At 40.2% G+C, this 24,099-nt stretch overlaps 1 protein-coding gene across 1 annotated transcript in view; it reads right to left on the bottom strand.

Annotated features, from left to right (window-relative positions):
• Positions 1–24,099, bottom strand: part of mrps27 (mitochondrial ribosomal protein S27) — a 114,747-nt gene that overhangs the window by 40,787 nt on the left and 49,861 nt on the right. The window contains exons 5-6 of the mRNA XM_073048329.1: positions 13,828–13,942; positions 1,952–2,030 (exon numbers count right to left, since the gene is read on the bottom strand). Coding sequence (XP_072904430.1) covers positions 1,952–2,030; positions 13,828–13,942 — 194 coding nt within the window. The remainder of the gene's footprint in view (positions 1–1,951; positions 2,031–13,827; positions 13,943–24,099) is intronic.

The raw sequence follows: 24,099 nt of genomic DNA, 5'->3' as shown, positions 1-24,099 counted from the left end.
TCAAACTTCGCAGCGCTGGCATTTAATCCCTAGCGCCCGCCCTCTCCGGGCGGAAATGACGTCAGAGGTGCATTACCAAAGTCTCCCCCTGCGTGCTGACTATTGTGAGCCGGTTCGCCTGGGCAGAAAGTGGGTCGCCACACACGTGTTACAATAGTGGTGTGCAGAAGAGCACTTCAGAATGCACAGAATGTCAAACCTTGAAATGGATGGGCAATAGTAAAGCATCATTAGACTACAAACATCCACTCAGTGGTGACTTTATTATGTACAGGGGGACCTAATAAAATGGCCACTGAGTGTATATTTAGATTATTCAATTTAGATGAAAAGGAGGATGACAATCAACCACATTAAATTTGTTTTCAAGAAAAAATGAAGGAAAAATGTTTAAGTCTTCCTGATAGGACCTTGCAATATATTAACCTAGTTGACCAAAAGGATAGAACTAGGTGGGGGCCGCCTCAGACACAAATTTAAAAAATGTGAAACAGCAGCTTGCTCTATCAAATCTTTATCTATCTCCAATCTGATGGCAGGAACATCGATTTCTCGAACTTCCGGTAATGGCACCCCACCCTTTCACCATTCTCTATCTTCTTTCCCTCTCTCACCTTATCTCCTTGCCTAACCATCGCCTCCCTAGGGTGCTCCTCCCCCCTCTTCTTTCTTCCATGGCCTTCTGTCCTTTCCTATCACACTTCCCCATCTCCAGCCCTGTATCCCTCTTTCACCAATCAACTTTGCAGCTCTTTACTTCATTCCACCGCTCCCGGTTTCACCTATTACCTTGTGTTTCTCTCTCTCTCTCCCCTCCCCCATCTTTTCAGTATACTCCTTTTTTTCTCCAGCCCTGCCAAAGGACGTCAACTGTTCTTTTGTTCATAGATAATGCCTGGCCTGCTGAGCTCCTCCAGCATTTTATGTGTGTTTCATACACCATGACGACGACCATGATTAATAAGTCTACCACCAGGAACTAAGACATTGACACTGTAGGGCAATATCATCATCCAAATAGGAAAACATCCCAGAGACAAAAATTCCAAAATGGCTACTCGATCTAAACCAGTACAAGACTATGAGAGAGGAACTCATTGTACCTCTCTCCAATGGAAGGGAATATTTGGAAGTGTGCCTATTAGTGATTTGACACTTAATTACTTGAACACATGGCTTTTCAATGGTAGGAATATACCATAATGATGTTATTTAATTTCAAAGTTACATTTTAGCACATTTATAAAATTTGTGTGCAATAAAAATAGACAAAAAAATTGGCAGTACTTTTCCTTAAACTCAACAATTGTTGTATATCTGGAAATAAAGACCCATAATTCCTTGAAAGTGGCAACACAGGTAGAGAGGGTCATAAAGAGAGCTTTTGGCTAATTGGGCTTCATAAATCAAGGTACTGAGTACAGGAGTTGGAATGTTGCATTCAAGTTGTATAAGACGTTGGTGAGACCAAATTTGGAATATTGTGTACAGTTTTGGTCACCTACCTAATTGAAAGATATCAATAAGATTGAAAGAGTGCAGAGAAAATTTACAAGAATGTTGCTGGGACTTGAGGAACTGAGTTATAGGAAAAGGTTAAATAGGTTAGGACTTAATTCCCAAGGTTTGTGTGAGACAAGAACTAAAGATCATAGGTTAAGGGAGAAAGGAGAAGTATTTAGCGGGAACCTGAGGAGAAATGTCTTCAATCAGAGGGTGGTGCAAGTGTGGAAGAGGCGGATGAGAGTTTAATTGCAACATTTAAGAGTAGTTTCAATAGTACATGGATGGAAGGGATATGGAAGACTATAGTCCTGGTGTGGATCAATAGGACTGGGCAGAATAACAGTTCAGCATAGACTAGATGGGCCAAAGGGCCAGTTTCAGTGCTGTAATGCTTTATGACTCTACAATTCTATACATTTATTCTCAATCAACTTTTCTTGCTTACTTGTAAAGTCTCCCTCCTTGATGAAAGAATCCATCAGTAAATTTGCTGTGAAGTTATCTGGAAATATTCCATATTGTACCTGCAAACAGATTTGCAAATTATGGATTTACAAGAGGACAATAAAATCTTCAATGTCAAAAGCAGAATACCTTTGACTTTTTTTTTCCTCCTTAAAGATTCATTATGTCCATTGAATATCTTTCTTTAATTTAATATAGGATACAACAGAACAACAATTTGTTTTTATATTACATCACCACTGTGCCAAATTGTCTAGGGCTTCATTCTTCAAAATTGTATATCACAAAAGGAGTTATTAGGACAGATAAACCCCATTTGGAACAAAGAGGTAGTATTTTTGGAATGACATTGGGCAGGAGCATCAGCCATGATCTTGAAGGGTGCAGTAGGCATAAATTAGTCAACTTCTACTTCAGTTTCTTATGTTCCTAAATGGAGAATCTCAAACTAGGTGTTACTTCTGAAAAATATGAAGCACTCATATAAAACAAGAGGATCATGAGTCTTTGGAACATCACGAAAACCAGCTTCTCTAGTATGGATCTAGCAGTCGCATTTGATCCTTTTTATCTGCTGAGGGAGTTTTCTGCCATCATCCTGATACAAGTGTACAGTCCACCTCAGGCCAACGTCAGGAGGAGCTGAGCACCGTAATCAGCAGGCACAAAACTGTGTACCCTGATGCCTTCCTAATCATTGCAGGGATCATTTCAACCAGGCCAGCTTGAAGAAATTTCTGAACAACTGCCACCAACATATTACCCATGGAATTAGAGGAGCCAGCACAGTTGACCACTGTTGTACAACCATCAGAAATGCTAACTGTGTCATCCCATGGCCACACCTGGAAAGTCTGATAAACTGGCTGTACTTCTACTCCCAGCATACAAGCAGAAACTAAAGACTGCAGCACCAGTGGTGAGGACCAAGAAGGTATTGTCAAGGGACACAGAGTAGCATTTACAGGACCACTTTGAGTAGCTTGACCAGGCAATACTCAGGTTCAATAATCTTTGAATCTGAATGAACATGCCACAGTTGTCACTGACTTCATCATGACCTGTGTGGATGAGTGTGTACCTCCAGACATATCCAAACCAAAAGCCATGGATGAACCAGGAGATTCGTAGTCTGCTGAAGGCTAGATCTGTGGCATTCAACACTGGTGATCCAGAATTACACAGTAATTTCAGGTACAGCCTACAGAAGACTACTTTAAAAGCAAAAAAAAAATTCCACTTGTAGTTAAAGACGGAATCTGACGCATGTCAGCTCTGGCAGGGTTTGAAGGCCATTACTTCTTACAAAGCAAAACATAACACCATGAATGACTTTGATGCTTCACTCCCAGATGAGCTCAATGCCTTTTATGCATTAAGTATAAAACTACACCTGTGTAAATCTCTGCAACATCTGTTGAGATTTGTCTTTGTCTTGAAAGCTGACTTTAAAACATCTTTCAAGAGGATGAACCCTTGCAAGGCTTCAGGCCCTGATGGTGTACCTGGTAGGGCTCTGAAAGCCTGTGCCAACTAAATGGTGGGAATGTTCAAGGACATTTTCAATCTCTTACTACTGCAGTTGGAGGTTCCCACCTGGTTCAAAAGGCTGACAATCATACCACTGCTCAAGAAGAGCAGAGTGAGCTGCCTCAAATACTATCGCCCAGTGGCATTTATATCTACTGTGATGAAGTGCCTTGAGAGGTTGGTCATGGGTAGAATCAATTCCTGCTTAAGCAAGGATGTGAACCTTCTGCAGATTGCCTATCACCACAGTAAGTTTACAGTAAATGCAATCTCACTGGCTCTGCACTCCACATTGGATCACTTAAACAATAGCAGTATCTACATTAGGCAACAGTTTACTGATTACAGCACAGCATTCAACACAATTATACCCACTGTTCTAATCCTCCAATCTCCAAACTGTCGGCCTCTGAACTCCCCTCTGCAACTGGATACTTGATTTCCTCACCAGGTGACCACTGTCTATGTGGATCAGTAATAACATCTCCTCCTTGTTGACAAAACACTGATGCACCTAAGCAGTGTGCTTAGCCCACTGCTCTCCTCTCTGTACATCTACAGCTGTGTGGCTCGGCACAGCTCAAAAGTCACCTATAAATTTGCAGACACTACTGTTGGCCGAATTTCAGATGGTGATAAGGTGGTGTACAGGAGCAAGATAGATCAGCTGGTTGAATGTTGTTGCAACAACAACCTTGCACTCAACATCAGTAAGACCAAAGAATTGATTGTGGACTTCAGAAAGGGGAAGTCAAGGGAACACACACCTGTCTACACTGAGGGATCAATAACAGGAAGGGTGAGCAGCTTTAAGTTCCTGGGCATCATCATCTATGAAGATCTATCCAGAGCCCAAAGAAGGCACAACAGCGGCCATATTTCATTTGGAATTTGAGGAGACTTGCTATGTTAATAAAGATGCTTGCAAATTTCTACGGATGTACCATGGAGAGCATTCTAACTGGTTGCATTACCGAATGGTATGGAGGGGCCACTGCACAGCATTGGAAAAAGCTGCAGAAAGTTGTAAACTCAGCCAGCTCCATCATGGGCACTAACCTCTGCAAACACCGAGGGCATCTTCAAAAGACGATGTCTCAAAGAGGTAGTATTCATCTCTCAGGACATGCCCTCTCCTCATTGCTACCATCAAGTAGGTGGTTCAGGAGCTTGAAGGCACACACTCAATGTTTCAGGAACAGTTTCTTCCCCTCCGCCATCAGATCTTTGGGAATGTACAACAAACCCTGAACACTACTTCACATTTTCCCCTCTTTCTATGAACTACTTATTTATTTTTTATACAGTATATACTTACTGTAATTCTGCTGTTGCAAAATAACAAACTTCACAACATACGCCAGTGATATTAAATCTGATTCTGATTCTGGACTCTGTCTATACTCTTTGCTGCCTCAGTAAAGCAGCCAACTTAATCAAAAGCCCCTCTCATTCTGGATGTTTTCTCTTTTTTCCCTCTTCACATTGTGCAGAAAATATGAAAGTCTGAAAGCACTCACCTCCAGACTCAAGGTCACCTTCTATCTGCTGTTATAAGATTAGTGAATAGACCTCTTGTACCCTAAGATGGGCTCTTGACAACACAATTGACTGTATCTTGCACCTCATTGTCTGCTGCAATGTACTCTCTCTGTAACAGTAATACCTTATTCTTCATAAGGATGCAAAACAAAATTGTTCAATGTATCTCAGTTCAAGTGACAATAATAAACCAATTTACCAAATACTCTTCCTCAAAGGACAGTGGAAACAGAACTATTGAATATTTTTCCCTATTCTTTATTCTTGTTTCACCATGATATTCTTTAGCTCCTTGCATAGCAGGTAAACAGATGCCTGAGATGACAGTGGATAATGGTTTATCACAATTAGATGGAATTGCAGAGTTAAGCTTACAGGCAGATCAGTCACCATCTCCTTTAAGCACAAATCAGACTTGAAGGGTGATGCGCCCTACTCTTTTCCTAATTCATATATTTGCGGGTATCTCTGGCTTTAAAAATATCCAGAGACTCTTCCTTTACGGTAGCAGTTTGAAATCTCCGTGACCCAAAGTGAAGAAAATCTCATTTTCAAAGTGAACACTTATTTTTAAACAGCGACTCTTCATTTGAGATTCTTCCACAAGAAAAAATAACATTTTAATAATAAGTATTTAATTGATCCTGAGTGAGAAATTAGTTACAGCAGAAACATTTAAAAACACACTTTGCAATAATAATAAATAAGAATATTAACTAAGAATAAAATACAGAATATACACATTAATAATTTACCAATGTGCAATACCGTGCAATAATAATGTACGAAATAATAAAACAAAGACCATTATGCTATGATGTTTGTTCTCTTGTTGTGCAGAGATGAACTGTTGTATTATGATCTGGATGATGGGGTGGTAAATTGGATTAGTAAGTATGCAGATGATACTAAGGTAGGTGGCGTTGTGGATACACACTGAAGTAGGTTTTCAAAGCTTGCAGAGGGATTTAGGCCAGTTAGAAGAGTGGGCTGAACAATGGCAGATGGAGTTTAATGCTGGTAAGTGTGAGGTGCTACATTTTAATAGGAATAATCCAAATAGGTCATACATGGTAAATAGTTCCCTGAAGGTGGAATCTCATATGGATAGGGTAGTGAAGAAAGCTTTTGGTATGCTGGCCTTTATAAATCAGAGCATTCAGTATAGGAGTTGGGATGTAATGTTAAAATTGTACAAGGCATTGGTAAGGCCGAATTTGGAGTATTGTGTACAGTTCTGGTCACCGAATTATAGGAAAGATGTCAACAAAATAGAGAGAGTACAGAGAAGATTTACTAGAATGTTACCTGGGTTTCAGCACCTAAGTTACAGGGAAAGGTTGAACAAGTTAGGTCTTTATTCTTTGGAGCGTAGAAGGTTGAGGGGGGACTTGATAGAGGTATTTAAATTTATGAGGGGGATAGATAGAGTTGACGTGGATAGGCTTTTTCCATTGAGAGTAGGGGAGATTCAAACAAGAGGACATGAATTGAGAGTTGAGAAGGGCCGAGATGGCCTGTTTCTGTGCTGTAATTGTTATATAGTTATATAGTTAGGGGGCAAAAGTTTAAGGGTAACACGAGGGGGAATTTCTTTACTCAGAGAGTGGTAGCTGTGTGGAATGAGCTTCCAGTAGAAGTGGTAGAGGCAGGCTTGATATTGTCACTTAAAGTAAAATTGGATAAGTAGATGGACAGGAAAGGAATGGAGGGTTACAGGCTGAGTGCGGGCCAGTGGGACTAGGTGAGAGTAAGGATTCAGCACAGACTAGAAGGGCTGAGATAGCTTGTTTCCGTGCTGTAATTGTTATATGGTTATATGATTATTGCATCTGGTAGGAAAGATTTTCTGTAACGATACTCGTAACAGTGGAGCTGATTGAGCCTGTTCATAAGGGTGTTCCAGAGCTTATTCTGTAGGTCCTTGAGACGATGTGGCTGATTGTCCATTATGGATAACAGTATGTTTAGTGACCTCCTTTCCACCACTAACTCAAAAGAGTCCGAGTTGTAGCCAAGGATGGATCCAGCCTTTCTGATGATTATTTAGTCTTTGTGCATCACCAGCTCGGATGCTGCTCGCTCAACATAAAGCCGCAAAGAAGACAGTACTCGCTACAACAGACTGGTAAAAGATCTCCAACATCCTGCTGCACACATTGAAGGATCTCAGCTTCCTTATAAAACAGAGTCTGCTCATCCCCTTCTTGTAAACAGCCTTGGTGTTAGTTTTCCAGTCAAGTCTGTTGTCGAGGTGAACACCCAAGTATTTGCACATCCATCTTGCCAAGTCCCTTTAGGATTTAAAAATCTTCCCAGAATTCACATGCAGGATAATATCTTTGCAGGGCTCACTGGGCTAACCAGTGTTGCAGCCTGCCTCTAATGGTAGCTGGCACTCAGAACTCCAGTGACAACAGTAACTTAATTACATGCTGCTTCCAAATTCAGACTACTGTCTGCAGCATTTCAATAAAACAAATGAAGCAGCACTTTTCCCAAGACATTCAACTCTAACAACCACACTAGGCAATCCTTTCTGATTGCATTGATTCATTGTTAGAGGAGTTATCCTCAGTGTCAGAAGCAATCTTAGCTCAAGTTAAATTGCATTTGTCAAGGTCAATTTCATTAAATGAACATATAGCATTGTGATTTTTGCTGGGGACAAAATTATTCAAAGAGTCTACTAAAAAGGCATAATAACATATTTAACAAGACATTTTCAACAGCTACAGACAAAGGTTACCCACAAAGAATTTTCTGCTGCACTGCAATGCCCTCCAACGATAAAGATTCATGGTGAGACACTTCTCCTGTATGCTTCCAAGATCTGGACTATCTATAACTGAAAAGTCACTACCAACAGTGTCCTCATGAAGTTGTCCAAATTCAGAATCTGAATCAGGTTTTATATCACTGGAATTACGTCATGAAATATGTTGTTATGCAGCAGCACTACATTGCAATACATAAGAATGGGTGGGGGGGGGGGGGGGGAGTGGAGATACGCCTCTACCAAAAGAAGCGTAAGGTGCTCCTTTCCTCCACTAGCCTGTAGGTCACTCTTGGGCAAGGTGTTGCACCTGCTTAGTTCCCCCATCAGGGTCACAACACAAGACCTGGTTTTGTAACCACTGATGCCAGGCAGACCATCTTTAAGAGTATTTATAATAGCTCGGGTCACCCGATGTCTAGTTAAGAAACTGCCCAGAAGGCAGCAATCGTAAGCCACTGCTGTAGAAAGATTTGCCAAGAACAATCATGGTCAAAGAATATGATCGCCAACATCTTATATGCCTTATGACATGTCACATAATTGATGATGATGATGACAACTACAAAAATATATGTAGAGTTAAATTAAATAAGTTGTACAAAAAAGGTAGTGAGGTAGTATTCACAAACAAGAGAAAAACTGTAGTTTCTGGAAATCCAAGCAACACACACAAAATGCTGGAGGAACTCAGCAGGCCAGGCAGCATCTATGGAAAGTATAGTTAATGTTTTGGGCTGAGACCCTGCAGCAGTTCTGGAGAAAAGAAAATGAGAAAAAAAGCACAAAAAAGATATTTTTTTTCTCTCCAGTCCTGCTAAAGAGTCTCAGCTCAAAACGTTGACCGTACTCTTTTCCACATATGTTGCCTGGTTAGCTGAGCTCCTCCAGCATTTTGTGTGTGTTGAATGAGGTCGTGCTCGTGGGTAAAATGTCCATTCAGAAATCCGATGGCAGTGGGGAAGAAGCTTTTCCTGAATCATTGAGTGTGCACCTTCAGGCTCCTGTACCTCTTTACCGATGATAGCAATTAGAAGTGGGCATATCCTGAGTGATGTTCTTCATAACGGACACTGTCTTTTTTGTGGCATCGCTCCTTGAAGATGTTCTGGATGTTGGGGAGGCTAGTGCCCATGATGGAGCTGACTGAGTTTACAACTTCTGCAGCTCATTTCGATCCTGTACAGTGCCAACCACCCCCCACCCCCACCCCATCCACACCAGATAGTTATGCAGCCAGTTAAGAATATTCTCCAGGTTAAGTGTAGAAATTTGTGAGTTTCCTTGGGGACATACCAAATCTCCTCAAACTCTTAAAGAGATATAGCCACTGTCATGCCTTCATTGTAACTGCATCAATATATTGGGCCTAAGTTAGATCTGCAAAGATGCTGATGCCCAGGAACTTGATGCCTTTTCCATTTCTGATCCCTTGATGGAAGACTGGTGTGTGTTCCCTTGTCTTACCCTTTCTGAAGTCCACAATCAAATCTTTGGTCTTACTGACGCTTGGAGCAAGGTTATTGCAACCACACCACTCAGCTAGCTAATCTATCTTGGTTCCTCTACGCCTTCCCATCAACATCTGAAATTCTGCCAGTAATAGTTGTGTTGTCAACAAGTTTATAGATGGCATTTGAGCTGTGCCTAGCCACACAGTCATAGGTGTAGGGGGTCTAAGCACATATCCTTGAGGTATGCCAGTACTGATTATCAGTCAGGTGAAGATGTTATTTCCAATTTGAACAGACTGTGGACTTCTGGTGCGGAATTCAAGGTGCAGAGGGAGGTAGAGAGGCCCAGGTTCTAGAGCTTTGTGATCAGAATTGTGGGAATGATTGTGTTGAGCACTGAGCTGTAGTTAATAAACAGCAGCCTGATGTATTAGTATTGGCCAGGTGATAGGTAGATTGCAGTGGGTCCAGGTCCTTACTCAGGCAGGAGTTGATTCTAGGAAGTTGATTCACTGGAAGGATATGCAAACCATCATCAATCCCTTGCCAAGCCAAAACCCACAACATTGTGATCTGAAATATACCTAATGACCATGTTGTACAAGCCTTCTCACTCTCTTGACCAAAACCAGAAAAGACAAACTATTTTGAGCACTCCTACGGGAAGTAATCACCATGTAATTTTATTTATTTATTTATTTTATTTGGATACAGCACAACAGATCCTTCTGGTTCTTTGAGCTGCAATGCCCAGCAACCCCTGATTTAACCCTAGCCTAATCACAATACAATTTACAACGACCAACTAACTTACAAACTAGACAGTGGGAGAAAACAGGAGCACAAAGAAAACCCAAGCATTCCATAAGGAGGATGTATAAATCCATTACAGAGGATGCTGGAATTGAACTCACACCTTGGAAACCTTGAGCTATAATAGTATTGTGCTACCCACTACGTAGAGTCTGGGATCTATGGTCGATGACTGCTCAAAGTGGAGAAGAAATACTCAAAATGGGTTTTAAAAACCTCGAGTTCATAAGATGGATGTACAAACGTTTGTACATGGAAGCCCAAGCATAAGAAGGGAGTACACAACCTTACAAATTCTAAAACACAATATGAAAAGAAAAATGAATATAATTATCATATGCAATAGCAATCATTGCTGGACCATGACACAAGTATATGCCAACTCTCCAATTACAAGAGTCATGAGCAAGAATTCAAATCAAATAGTTGTTATAAAATCTATGGACTTATCCCTCAAAATCATCATTGTTAGTCATAACTGTAAGTGACCTCACCCTCTTTTTGAACAAGGCTTCACAAAGCCCAAGATCAATTACAAAATGTGCAGAAACAGACTACCTATCTTTGAAGGTGAAGCCAAAGAATTTTCTTTTGGAAAAGCAGATCCTTGTGCCCACCACTGGAGAATATACTACAAAAGCAAGTAAGCAGATACATAACATTCCATCACTCTCTTTACTTCTACCTCTTAAATAATGGAAATGCACATGCCATTCCATTTTAATGGCTTGTGTTTGAGAAGAATTTCCATTTTAAAAATGCACATCATAAGCACCATTATTTTATTAATAATTTAATCATTGCATTTTGAAACATTAACCATTTCTTAGTTTCTTTTCAAATTGAGCTCAGTTTTCTGTTCAAATTGATTTCCATTAACCTTCAATCTTTATACAACAAAGATAATTTGGTGCCTACAGTCAGAACCTTACCCATAAAAGCCACTTACTCAAATAAAATTTGTTGCACTTACAATATTGTGCTGCCTTATCTGTCCCTCTGGCAAATCTGAATGTACTACATATTAGCTCAGATCTTCATTTGAGTTTGCCATATATTAGTCATATGCGCTGGATTTATAATTCTCAAATGATGTGCAATGTCTCCTCAAGATTAGCTTATTTCATATTTTTCTAATAGGGACAAAACCTTAGCTTAATGCTCCAGATGAGAGAACTTTTCACAAACTTTCAGTACATTCAAGGGTAAAGTGGAAGGGACACAGGGAAGAAAAACAGTAACACAAGGTCATCCACATTTGTATTGGATGGTGGAGACTTGAGGACGCTATTGCTGACTCTTGTGTTATTATTTCTTGTGTGCTTATTTTTGCCCCACAGCTTGGTATAAACTGTATAAAAACTGGTATAAACGAAGTTTCAGCTCCAGCATTTGGAATATATTAAGTAATCTATCATCATCTAAGGTAGCCATGAAGTTGCTAGAATTAGATTATGCATTCCTGGTATAAAATTAGTTGATAACATTCACAATGCTAATTATAACATAATAGTTCATTTTGGGAGATGTGTGCATGTAGTCATTGTTGAAAGATAGGGATTGGTTTACTGCACTAGAGAGTCTATGAGGTTGACAAGGACAATTAACAAAGATAAGTTAACCCTGGAATCAAATACAGAAGTAAAGGCATAGAAACCAGAATCCGCAAGAAAGATAACAGATTCACCTTTTGAAAGACATTAGTCAACACAAGTATTTAGTTTTTTTCTTTTGGGATAACTTCACTAAATCCCAATCAATATAAAGAATCGACAGATATTTTATAAAAATGAATCAGAGCTCTAAGCAATGGCCAAGGATGTACCATTTACTATAAATCTCCTGCCAAAGCAGAACAGCAAATGATCGACAATTCATTCATATCAAGGTGATCTGTTCACCATTGAATCTTATGGTTATCTCGAGATTGATAAATGGCAGAGTTTAAAAGATTAGAAACTCTACTGTATCTACTCTTGATTACCTCATTCTATCCCATCTGGCTTTCCAGCTTTTCTTGCCAAAGTGGTTATTTTATCACAAAAACAAGTAACAAAGATAAGACTATTAATGTAAGAATCCACATTGGGAGAAATCTGTCTGAAAAACATTGGTGTTAGTTGACTATTGAGGAATAAATTTTGATGCACCAGCACTACTGCCAAAATGTGAATGTCCTGAGATAGTATCAAGGTTCTACTCTCCTGCTTGCATAAATCTCAATTCTTTCCAGGAATGAGTCCAGTACTATACAGACCATTAAGTGTAAAGACCCGGGAAAGGTTTCACTGCTAATGTAATGGTTTCTCTGCAGCACAGTGTTTGGGTTATGACTAGAGATAACAGGAGCTTTGGAATGTGCACTGGCCAATGAGAAGAGGTGTTTTTTTAATGCGCCCTAGAGAGGGTTTTGCGCTTGTGTTTTTTTGTTTGGTGGAAGATGGAGAGAGAAGTTGCCAGAACGGGGAAGTTGTAGATTGCAGGACAGAGTGGACTTGAAATGGAGTCGGGAGTCAATGATGTCCAGGTGAAATCGATGGGGAATGAACAGACAGGAAAACAGTGAACTCCAACTTGTGCATGAGACAGTTACATGAAAATAGGCCCTTTTTCTTTCTGTTTTCTTTACTAACCCTATAGTCGAATTAAGAATTATAAAGGTCAATTGTTTATTTGCTCATTGTGTACTGTTTGTTATTTCATGGTAGTGATTTATAACAGGGGAAGCAACTACCGAAACAAGATTTCTCGAGTTTGGCCAAGCCGGAGGCTGTCTTCCCCTAGAATAATACCGCTAGCCGAATGCTGATGGTTACACTGTTATGTAAAAATACTTCAATAAATATTCCTCTCAAAAAGTCATTACTCCTTGGAAATATACTTTTATGTGTGGTAATACTCTAATAATCTACTACCCATTTGTTTGAAAACCCTAATTGAATCTGCATTTGATTCACTGGGTGTTTTTATCCACACTCTCTTTAATAAACAAGGGCCTTGGTTCTCACACTCCTTTCAGACTTCGAGGTACCAGATCCTGACCTCCCTTTAAGTTCACTGGAGTCCCATTTCCTAAAGTCACCAGAGATTCACTTCCTGTGCTCTACTTAAATGTACTGAGTTCTCTGGAACATTTATTCAACCACAGTATAAAAGCTTAAAATAAAAAGTGAACTAAATGTGTGTTGGAGTATTAAATGGAACAACATCCAATGGTATGGAAATTCTGACATTCCAACATCAACAAAGCTCCAAGGATGACTAATTAAATTTTTATTGCACACAGTTTTTATGCAAATTGGTAGCAACAAGTTCTGACTCAGTAGCTGCAATACATGAGTCAGATGAGGTGGTGATGCTCGAGTAGATGATAACATGCAATATTATTTGATTCTTATTTTCAAAAGTTTGCTTGATGCTTTCCTTACATTATCAGGACAATGTTGCTAAATTCCAGTTATAGAGTATACTAAAGGTTCAATTTTTCGCACCAATAATTCCATAAACAACTTTTGGAGATTTATTTTGAAAACCATATACTGATATTATGAGCTATGAATTACTTTTAGATCATAATATTCAGAAATGAATTGTTTGGCATTCAGACTAGCACCAGAATTGGCAAAGAATAAAATATACATTTGCTAACATTAAAATTTGATTAAATTATTCATCCATATTTAAAAAAAAAGATCCTATTGCAATGTGTTTATACAGATAATATAATAGTTTACCATTTACCTGGTTTCTTAAGGTGTGTAAGGCCTTGTCCCTAGCCTTGTGCTTCAGACACTGTCGAATCCAGCTGTGGATGGACCACTCTCGTAAGTACCAGCAGTTTGGACTATGCCGAAACCTAATGTTTGAATGGAAATAAAGACAAAGTTTAACTTTAACTTACAAGTTTTCAACTTGTGCTTCAGTCAAACCTAACTGAATATAAACCAATCTGGATGGCTGCTGCATTAGAAGCAGCACACTATCAATTGCAATAAAATCAAAGTTACAGACAGACACAGCCTTCTGCATTTGCTGATTACAGCAGTACAGAGCTTGAAAGGGAATTGGAATTAAAAAAAAACATGGCAATGGAGAGTGATTGGGATTTACCTTGAATTGCTTAGTATAGATTACGCAACATTCAGTGGCCACTTTATTAGGTACCTCCTGTACCTAATAAGTGCATGTTCACGGCATTCCTCTGCAAAAGCCCAATCACTTCAAGACTTGACATGCTATGCATTCAGAGATGCTCTTCTGTACACCACCATTGAAACTTGTGGTTATTTGAATTGTTGTCACCTTCCTGTCAGCTTGAACCAGTCTAGCCATTCTCCTCTGACCTCTCCCATTAACAAGGTGCTTTCACTTACAGAACTGCCACTTACTGGATTTTTTTTTTTGTTTTTTTACACCATTCTCTGCAAACTCTAGAGCAGGGGGTTCCCAACCGTTTTTATGCCACGGACCAATACACGAAGTGTCCGTAGACCCCAGGCTGGGAACCCCTGCTCTAGAGACAGTTTTGCGTGAAAATACCAGATCAGCAGTTTCTACAATACTCAAACTACCCCACCTGGCACTACCAATCATTCCATGGTCAAAGTCACTCAGATCACATTTCTTCCCCATTCTGATACTTGGTCTGACAACAACTGAGCTGCTCGACTATGCATGCTTTTAAGCGCTGTAGGGGGTCAAAGTCTGGGTGTGGAGTCATACCATTCCCCCCATCTTAAACCTATGCTCTCTAGTTTTTGATTTCCTTTCTCTGCAATAAAATAACTTCAGTGTATTTATCTGATCTATGCCTCTCATGATTTGGTACATCTCTGTAAGGTCACTGTTTATTCTCCTATGTTTCAAGGAATTAAGTCCTAGCTAGTCCAATCTCTTCCTATAACTTAAACCCTTGAGTGCCGGTAGCATCCACATAAACTTCCTTTGTGCTCTTTCCAATTTAATAACAGGGTGATCCAAACCGTATTGATACTCCAATTACAGCCTTATCAACATCTTTTACAATTGCAATATAATGTCCTAAGTCTTATGCTCAGTTTTGACTGATGAAGATCAACATGCCAGACAATGCTGCTTTCCTATAACAGTATGTAAGTGCCATTAAATTATTCATCAATACTTTTTTAAAAAAATGATCCCATTGCAATGGGTTTATACATATAATTTAATAGTTTACCATTTACCTGGTTTCTTAAGGCACTTATGCACTGGAACCAGGACAGATCCTCTGAAATGATAAAGCTGAGGAATTTAAAGCTACTAACCCTCTTCACCTCTGATCCTCTGCTGATGACTGGCAAATTGACCTCTGGTTTCCTCCTCCTGCAGTCAATAATCTGCTTTTTGGCTTTGCTGACATTGAGTGGGAGGTTGTTGTTCAGGGAACCATGGACCTGTATCATTAGTTTCATTTATTCTGCAACACTCTCCACAGAGCACTGCTGTTCACTGTACAAGTCTACACTGGTTTCCCTAATATTTTTTTCAAAAATCTGGACTAAATGCAGTTTAATTTTCCTTTGCCCACATCCACCTGATCAAAATTTCCTGCAATTTTTGATAACCTTTACTGTTTACAACACCACCCATTTTTATTATCTGCAAAATTAAAAGGTGCGCCTTGTACATTCTCATCCAAATATTTTAAATGAATAACAAACAACAGCACTGATCCTTGTGGCATATCTCTAATCAAAAGCTCCAAGTCCCAGAATATGCGTTCATCATATTCTGCCTTCTGCCATCAAGACAATTATGAATCCAGTTAGAGAGCTCTCCTAGACCCCTAGCCACTGAACTTTTCAGACTAGTTTGCTGTGCAGGACCTTATCCATGGCCCTGTCAATTTCATTATACACTAAGTCCACCACCCTGCAGTTAGCTAACTTCTTGGTTACCTCTTCAAAATACTGTAAGAGATTTCCCAGATATGATTTCCCATGCACGTGGCCATGCTCACTATCCAAATGCTGGTAAACCCTATCTCTCTACCAGTGATGTCAGATGAACTGGCCTGCAGTTCTCTGGCTTGGCCTTACTGTTCTTCTTAAATAACACAAAAAAATTAGCTAACCTCCAGTCTTCTGGAAAATCAGCTGGCACTAAACTGAAGCAAATATTTTTGCCATGGCCTCTGCAATCTCTTTCCTAGCCCCCCACAAGGTCCAAGGATATACTTGATCAGGATCTGGAGATTTATTCATTTCAACATGCTTTATGGCCTCCATTACCTCCTTGTTTATAATTTGTATGTGATTCAATACATCACAATTCATTTGTCTCAATCCTTGCTGTTCACCATTTCCCCAAAAGTGAAGAGTTATGAGAGCCGGTCATTAAAAATCTCACCCATCTCCTGCGGCTCCACAGATGATTCACAGGCCATGCTGATCTTTAAAGAGACTTATTCTCTCCCTAATCACATTTTACTCCTAATATACCTGTAAAGTATTTTGGGATTTCATTCAATTTTGCCTGCAAGATCCAGCACATGCCTTCCTGCCCCTGTACAGATTTTAGGGATATCAATTAAATGCAGGCAAAAAGGGATTAACATAGAAAAGAATCTTGATTGGGATGGACCACTTGGGCTGAAGAGCTTGTTTCCATGCTGTATGATACTGCCTCTACTTCTCTCTTTTCTTTTTTGCTGCCTGACTCTATTTCCCACTCTCACTCTGCTTGCCTCTGTTTCTCTCTATAAAATGTGAATAGTAGATTTGTCACCTCTTAAACATTTTGTAAAAGCAGATTAATTTGAAGCAATTAGCATTCTTTTTTCTGTCAAGTTACCTTAGCGGCATGATCTTTATTCTTAGAATCAGAATCAGGTTTAGTATCATCAGCATATGTCGTAAAATCTGTTGTTATGCGGCAGCAGTACATTGCAATAAATATCTTAAAAATAAACTACTGTAAAAATTTTTTTTTTTTAAATTAAATAGTGCAAAAAGAGAAAAACAGTGAAGTAGTGTTCATGGATTCAATGTCCATTCAGAAATCTGATGGTAGAGACAAAGAAACTATTCCTGAATCGTTGAGTGTGTGCCTTCAGGCTCTGGTACCTCCGCCCTGATGTAGCAATGAGAAGAAGGAATGGCCTAGGTGATGGAGGTTCTTAATGATGGATGCCACCTTTTTGAAGATGTCCTGGATGCTGGGGAGGCTAGCGCCCATGATGCAGCTGACTGAGTTTATAACTTTCTGCAGCTTAATTTGATCCTGTACAGTGCCCTCCCCACATACCTGACAGTGATGCAGCCAGTTACAATGCTCTCCACAGTACATCTGTAGAAATTGCTAGTATCTTTGGTGACATAGCAAATATTCTCAAACTCCTAATGAAATATAGCTGTTGTCGTGCCTTCCTTGCAACTACATTGATATATTGGGCCCGGGATAGAATCTCTGGGATGTTGATACCAAAATTGCTCATCCTTTCCACTTCTGATCCCTTGGTGAGAACAGGTGTGTGTGGCTTGTCTTACCCTTTCTGAAGTCCACAATCAATTGTTTGGTCTTACTGCCATTGAGCGCAAGGTTGTTGCTTTGACACCACTCAACCAGCTGATCTATCTCATCGTCACCATTTGAAATTCTGCCAACAACAGTTGTGTCGTCAGCAATTTATTGATGGCATTTGAGCTGTGTCTACCCAGTCACGGGTGTAGAAACAGTAAGGTGTGGGATAAGCGCACATCCTTGGGGTGCATCAGTGCTGATTCTCAGCAAGGTGAAGATGTTATTCCTGACCCATATTCGGTTATAATAGATAGCTGTACCCAGCTGGAAGCCTGAGGAGAGTTTATTTGTCACCCATATTAGCTATATTAATGATTTGGATGATAAGGGTTTACTGGATTGGTGGCATGGTAGTCAGTGAGGAAGGCTCTCAGTGGGATATGGACCAGCTGAAAAACTGGCAGATGGAATTTAATACAGACAAGTGTCAGCTGTTGCATCTTGGGTGGATAAACATGGGCAAGACTAACACAGTGAATGGTAAAGCACTAGGGAGTGCAGTATAACAGAGGGATATGTGAATACAAATCCATTATTCCTTGACAGTGGTGTTACAGCTAGATAAGAGTTGTAAAGAGAGCTTTTGGCATATTGTTCTTCATAAAACCATAAGACCATAAGAAATATGAGCAGAATTAGGCTAGTTGGCACATTGCGTTTACTCTATTATTTTATTCTGGCTGATTTATTGTCCCATTCAAACCCTTCCTCCTGCCTTCTGCTCGTAACCTTTGACGCTCTGACTAATCAAGAATCAAGAATCACGAGAGGGCACAGGTTTAAGATGCTTGGAAGAAGGTACAGAGGAGATGCCAGGGTTAAGTTTTTTTTATATACAGAGAGTGGTGAATGCGTGGAATGGGCTGCCGGCGACGGTGGTGGAGGTGGATACGATAGGGCCTTTTAAGAGACTCCTGGATAGGTACCTGGAGCTTAGAAAAATAGAGGCCTATGGTAACTCTAGGTAATTTCTAAAGTAAGTACATGTTCGGCACAACATTGTGGGCCAAAAGGCCTGTATTGTGCTGTAGGTTTTCTAGGTTTCCATCAACCTCCTCTCTAAATATACAATTTAATGATAAAATACAATACCCTCAATGACTTGGCCTCCCTAGACGGCCTTGGCAATGATCTCCACAGATTCACCATCCTCCGGCTAAAGAATTTCCTCCTCACCTCTGTTCTAAATGGATGTCCCTCTTGTCCTAGACTCACCCATTATAGGAAACACCTTCTCCACATCTTCTATCTAGGCCTTTCCATATTCAATAGGTTTCAATGAAAAAGGGTCAGTTTACCCTTGCAGTTTCTTAACTCCACTCACAAGGATTTTACATATTCTGATCCTGTCACCTCTTTCAAAGGATTTAACTCATTATCAGCAGAGCCACCCACCCCTGCCAACCTACCTGTCCTTTTGAAACAATGTGTATCCTTGGATGCTAAGCTCCCAAATATGATCCTCTGTCAGCTACAGCTCAGTGCTAATCATAAATCAAAGTTTTGAGTACAGGAGTTTGTATCTAATGTTAAAGTTATGTAAAATTACTTTATGTAAGGCCAAATTTGATGTATTACGTGCAGTTCTGATCATCTACCTACACAAAAGATGTCAATAATAAACTGTGGTGGAGGCAAATACAATGGGGTCTTTTAAGAGACTCCTGGATAGGAACATGGAGCTTAGACAAATAGAGGGCTATGGGTAACCCTAGGTAATTTCTAAAGTACATGTTCAGCACAGCATTGTGGGCTGAAGGGCCTGTATTGTGCTGTAGGTTTTCTATGTTTCTAATAACATTGAAGAAGTACAGAGAATACTTACAAGAATGTTGCTGGGACTTGAGGACCTGAGTTTTAGGGGAAAGTTGAACAGGTTAGGAGTTAATTACCTGGAGCATAGGTGAACATGGGGAGATTTGATAGAAGTATACAAAACTATGAGAGGTACACATAGGGTAAATGCAAGCAGGCTTGCTCCCCTCCTGACCCTGAGGTTGGGTGAGACTAGAACTAGGTGCCATAGGTTAAAGTGAAATATTTAAGGGGAACTGGAGAGAGTACTTCTTCATTCAGAAAATAGTGTGAATGAGGATGAGAGTTCATCTGCAAAATTTAAGAGGTTTGGATAAGAACATGGATGGGAGGGGTATACAGGGCTATGATCCAGGTGCAGGTTGACAGGACCATGCAGTTTAGCACAAACTAGATGGGTGAATGGCCTGTTTCAGTGCTGTAGTGTTCTAAGACTCTACATCTCTGTATAGAAATAAAATGTTTCAACGGAGATTTTCCCTAGGCTGTGACACATTAAGGATCAGGGTACAAGGCGCTATGATTTGCATTTGACCATGTTGAAGTGGATACCATATTTCAATTAATATTCTTCACCATACTGAGCAAAAGCTATAACTGGTTCTTGGTATTGACAACCTTTATAATTTTGAGAAGCCTGCAGTGTTAGATATGCAAAAAACAATGAATATATTTGATAGAGCATTAAATCTCACAACTAGACAACGTGGCTTGGTAATTACAGTTAAAGGTGAAGACGACTAATACAAAGTACAAAACATACACATCCCTGCTTCATTGACATCATGTAATGGATACAAAAAGGTTTCCAACTCAAACACCAGTTAACAGCAGACTGAAGTTGCATTCAGACAGTTCTGAGGTTAAAAGCCTAAAGCAAATTTGACCAAGCAGTCAGGTTCATAACTGGTTCATCTGTACGGATGAACACACTTTCCACTGTATTAACTGGGTTATTTAAAAGGTCATGATTGTTTATGCCACTGGCTTTTCAGTAAACCACATCTCTGGGCTGTTTGCAATTTCTAAATGAGATATAAACAAGAATTCAGTCACTTATATTTAATGTCTTCAGCATTTTGATAACAAGAACTTACTATGACATGCCTTCAGTTTAAAAATAACATGTTAGCAAGGATATAATATTTGTAGGATTAGGCATCCTTCTCGTATTAAGTATTTGCCTCCATTTGACTGCCATGAATTCCATCATAATTCACTGTTGCTCTCAGAAATACTCAAAAACACAAATTTAATTGCGCTAATGCAAAACAAAACAGTTGATTATAAAGCCAAAATTTGTAAATCTTCTCTTCTTAAAGCCCTCTGGTCCTAAATGCACCTCCTCACATCTACTCTATCTACAGTGTATATAAAAAATATTTACCCCACCCCCGGAAGTTTTCATGTTTTATTGTTTTACAACATTGAATCACGGTGAATTTGGCTTTTTTTGACACTGAGCATCTACCAATCTGTCTAAGTCCTTCTGCAGGCTCTCTGCTCTTCAGCAGTATCATCCCCTCCACCTATCTTTGTATCATCCACAAACTTGGCCACAAAGCCATAAATTCTGACATCCAGATCATTGATGTATAACATGAAAAGAAGAGGTCCCAATACTGACTTCTGCAGAATACCACTAGTCATCAGCAGCTAACCAGAAAATGTGCCCTTTATCCTCACTCTTTGCCTCTTGCTAGTTATTTCTTCAAAGAATTTCAATAGATTTGCCAGGCAAGATTTCCCCTCAAGGATGATTCCCCCATGCTGACTTGGACTTATTTTATCATGTGCCTCCAAGTACCGCGAAACCTCATCCTTAATAATAGTCTCCAATATCTTCCCAATCACTGAAGTCAGGCTGACTGGACTATCCTTTCTTCTGCCTCCATTCCTCCTTAAAGAGTGGAGACACATTTGCAATTTTCTAGTCCTCCAGAACCATTCCAGAATCTAGTGATTCTTCAAAGATCATTACTAATGCCTCCACAATCTCTTCAGCAACCTCCAAAGAACCATAGAACATTACAGCACAGAAACAGGCCTTCTGGCCTTTCATGGCTGTGCCGAACCATTTTTCTGCCTAGTCCCACTGACCTGCACCTGGGCCATATCCCTCCAAACCCCTCTCATTCATATACATGTCCAAGTTTTTCTTAAATGTCAAAAGTGAGCCCGCATTCACCACTTCATCTGGCAGCTCATTCCACACTCCCACCACTCTCTGCATGAAGAAGCCCCCCCCAATGTTCCCTTTAAACTTTCCCCCTTCACCCATGACCTTTGGTTTTTTTCTCCCCTGGCCTCAGTGGAAAAAGCCTGCTTGCATTCACTCTATCTATACCCATCATAATTTTATACACCTCTATCAAATCACCCCTCATTCTCCTATGCTCCAGGGAATAAAGTCCTAACCTATTCAACCTTTCTCTGTAACTCAGTTTCTAAAGTCCCGGCAATATCCTTGTAAACCTCCTCTGCACTCTTTCAACCTTATTAATATCCTTCCTGTAATTAGGTGACCAAAACTGCACACAATACTCCAAATTCGGTCTCACCAATGTCTTATACAACCTCACCATTACATTCCAACTCTTATACTCAATACTTTGATTTATAAAGGCCAATGTACCAAAAGCTCTCTTTACAACCCTATCTACTTGTGACGCCACTTTTAGGGAATTATGTATCTGTACTCCCAGATCCCTCTGTTCTAGTGCACTCCTCAGTGTCCTACCATTTACCTTGTATGTTCTACCTTGGTTTGACCTTCGGAAGTGCAATACCTCACACTTGTCCGCATTAAACTCCATCTGCCATTTTTCAGCCCATTCCTCCAACTGGTCCAAATCCCTCTGCAAGCTTTGAAAACCTTCCTCACTGTCCACTACACCTCCAATCTTTGTATCATTAGCAAATTTGCTGATCCAATTTGCCACATTATCATCCAGATCATTGATATAGTTGACAAATAACAATGAACCCAGCACTGATCCCTGTGGCACACCACTAGTCACAGACCTCCACTCAGAGTAGCAATCCTCCACTACCACTCTCTGGCTTCTTCCATCGAGCCAATGTCTAATCCAATTTACTACCTCTCCATGTATACCTAGTGACCGAATCTTCCTAACTAACCTCCCATGCAGGACCTTGTCAAAGCCCTTAATGAAATCCATGTATACAACATCCACTGCATTCCCTTCATCCACTTTTCTGGTAACTTCCTTGAAACATTCTAATAGATTGATTAGAAACATAGAAACATAGAAAATAGGTGCAGGAGGAGGCCATTCGGCCCTTCGAGCCTGCACCGCCATTCAGTATGATCATGGCTGATCATCCAACTCAGAACCCTGTACATGCTTTCTCTCCATACCTCCTGATCCCTTTAGCCACAAGGGCCATATCTAACTTCCTCTTAAATACAGCCAATGAACTGGCCTCAACTGTTTCCTGTGACAGAGAATTCCACAGATTCACCACTCTCTGTGTGAATAAGTTTTTCCTCATCTCGGTCCTAAAAGGCTTCCCCTTTATCCTTAAATTGTGACCCCTCATTCTGGACTTCCCCAACATCAGAAACAATCTTCCTGCATCTAGCCTGTCCAATCCCTTTAGAATTTCATACGTTTCAATAAAATCCCCCCTCAATCTTCTAAATTCCAGTGAGTATAAGCCTAGTCGATCCAGTCTTTCTTCATATGAAAGTACTGCCATCCCAGGAATCAATCTGGTGAACCTTCTCTGTACTCCCTCTATAGCAAGAATGTCTTTCCTCAGATTAGGGGACCAAAACTGCACACAATATTCTAGGTGCGGTCTCACCAAGGCCTTGTACAACTGCAGTAGAACCTCCCTGCTCCTGTACTCAAATCCTTTTGCTATGAATGCCAACATACCATTTGTCTTTTTCACCGCCTGCTGTACCTGCATGCCCACCTTCAATGACTGGTGTACAATGACACCCAGGTCTCGTTGCATCTCCCCTTTTCCTAATCGGCCACCGTTCAGATAATAATCTGTTTTCCTGTTCTTGCAACCAAAGTGGATAACCTCACATTTATCCACATTAAATTGCATCTGCCATGAATTTACCCACTCACCTAACCTATCCAAGTCACCCTGCATCCTTCTCACAGCTAACACCGCCGCCCAGCTTCTGTCATCCGCAAACTTGGAGATGCTGCATTTAACTCCCTTGTCTAAATCATTAATATATATTGTAAACAACTGGGGTCCCAGCACTGAGCCTTGCGGTACCCCATTAGTCACTGTCTGCCATTCGGAAAAGGTCCCGTTTACTCCCACTCTTTGCTTCCTGTCTGCCAACTAATTCTCTATCCACATCAATACCATACCCCCAATACCATGTGCTTTAAGTTTGAACACTAATCTCCTGTGTGGGACCTTGTCAAAAGCCTTTTGAAAATCTAAATATACCACATCCACTCTACTAGTTACATCTTCAAAAAATTCTGTAAGATTTGTCAGACATGATTTTCCTTTCATAAATCCATGCTGACTTTGTCCAATGATTTCACCTCTTTCCAAATGTGCTGTTATCACATCTTTGATAACCGACTCTAGCATTTTCCCCACCACCGATGTCAGACTAAACGGTCTATAATTCCCTGGTTTCTCTCTCCCTCC

Source organism: Hemitrygon akajei, chromosome 6, assembly GCF_048418815.1.
Source record: "Hemitrygon akajei chromosome 6, sHemAka1.3, whole genome shotgun sequence".
Lineage (NCBI taxonomy): Eukaryota > Metazoa > Chordata > Chondrichthyes > Myliobatiformes > Dasyatidae > Hemitrygon > Hemitrygon akajei.
The sequence above is the reverse complement of the archived record's forward strand: the minus strand, read 5'-3'. Positions and strand labels throughout refer to the sequence as shown.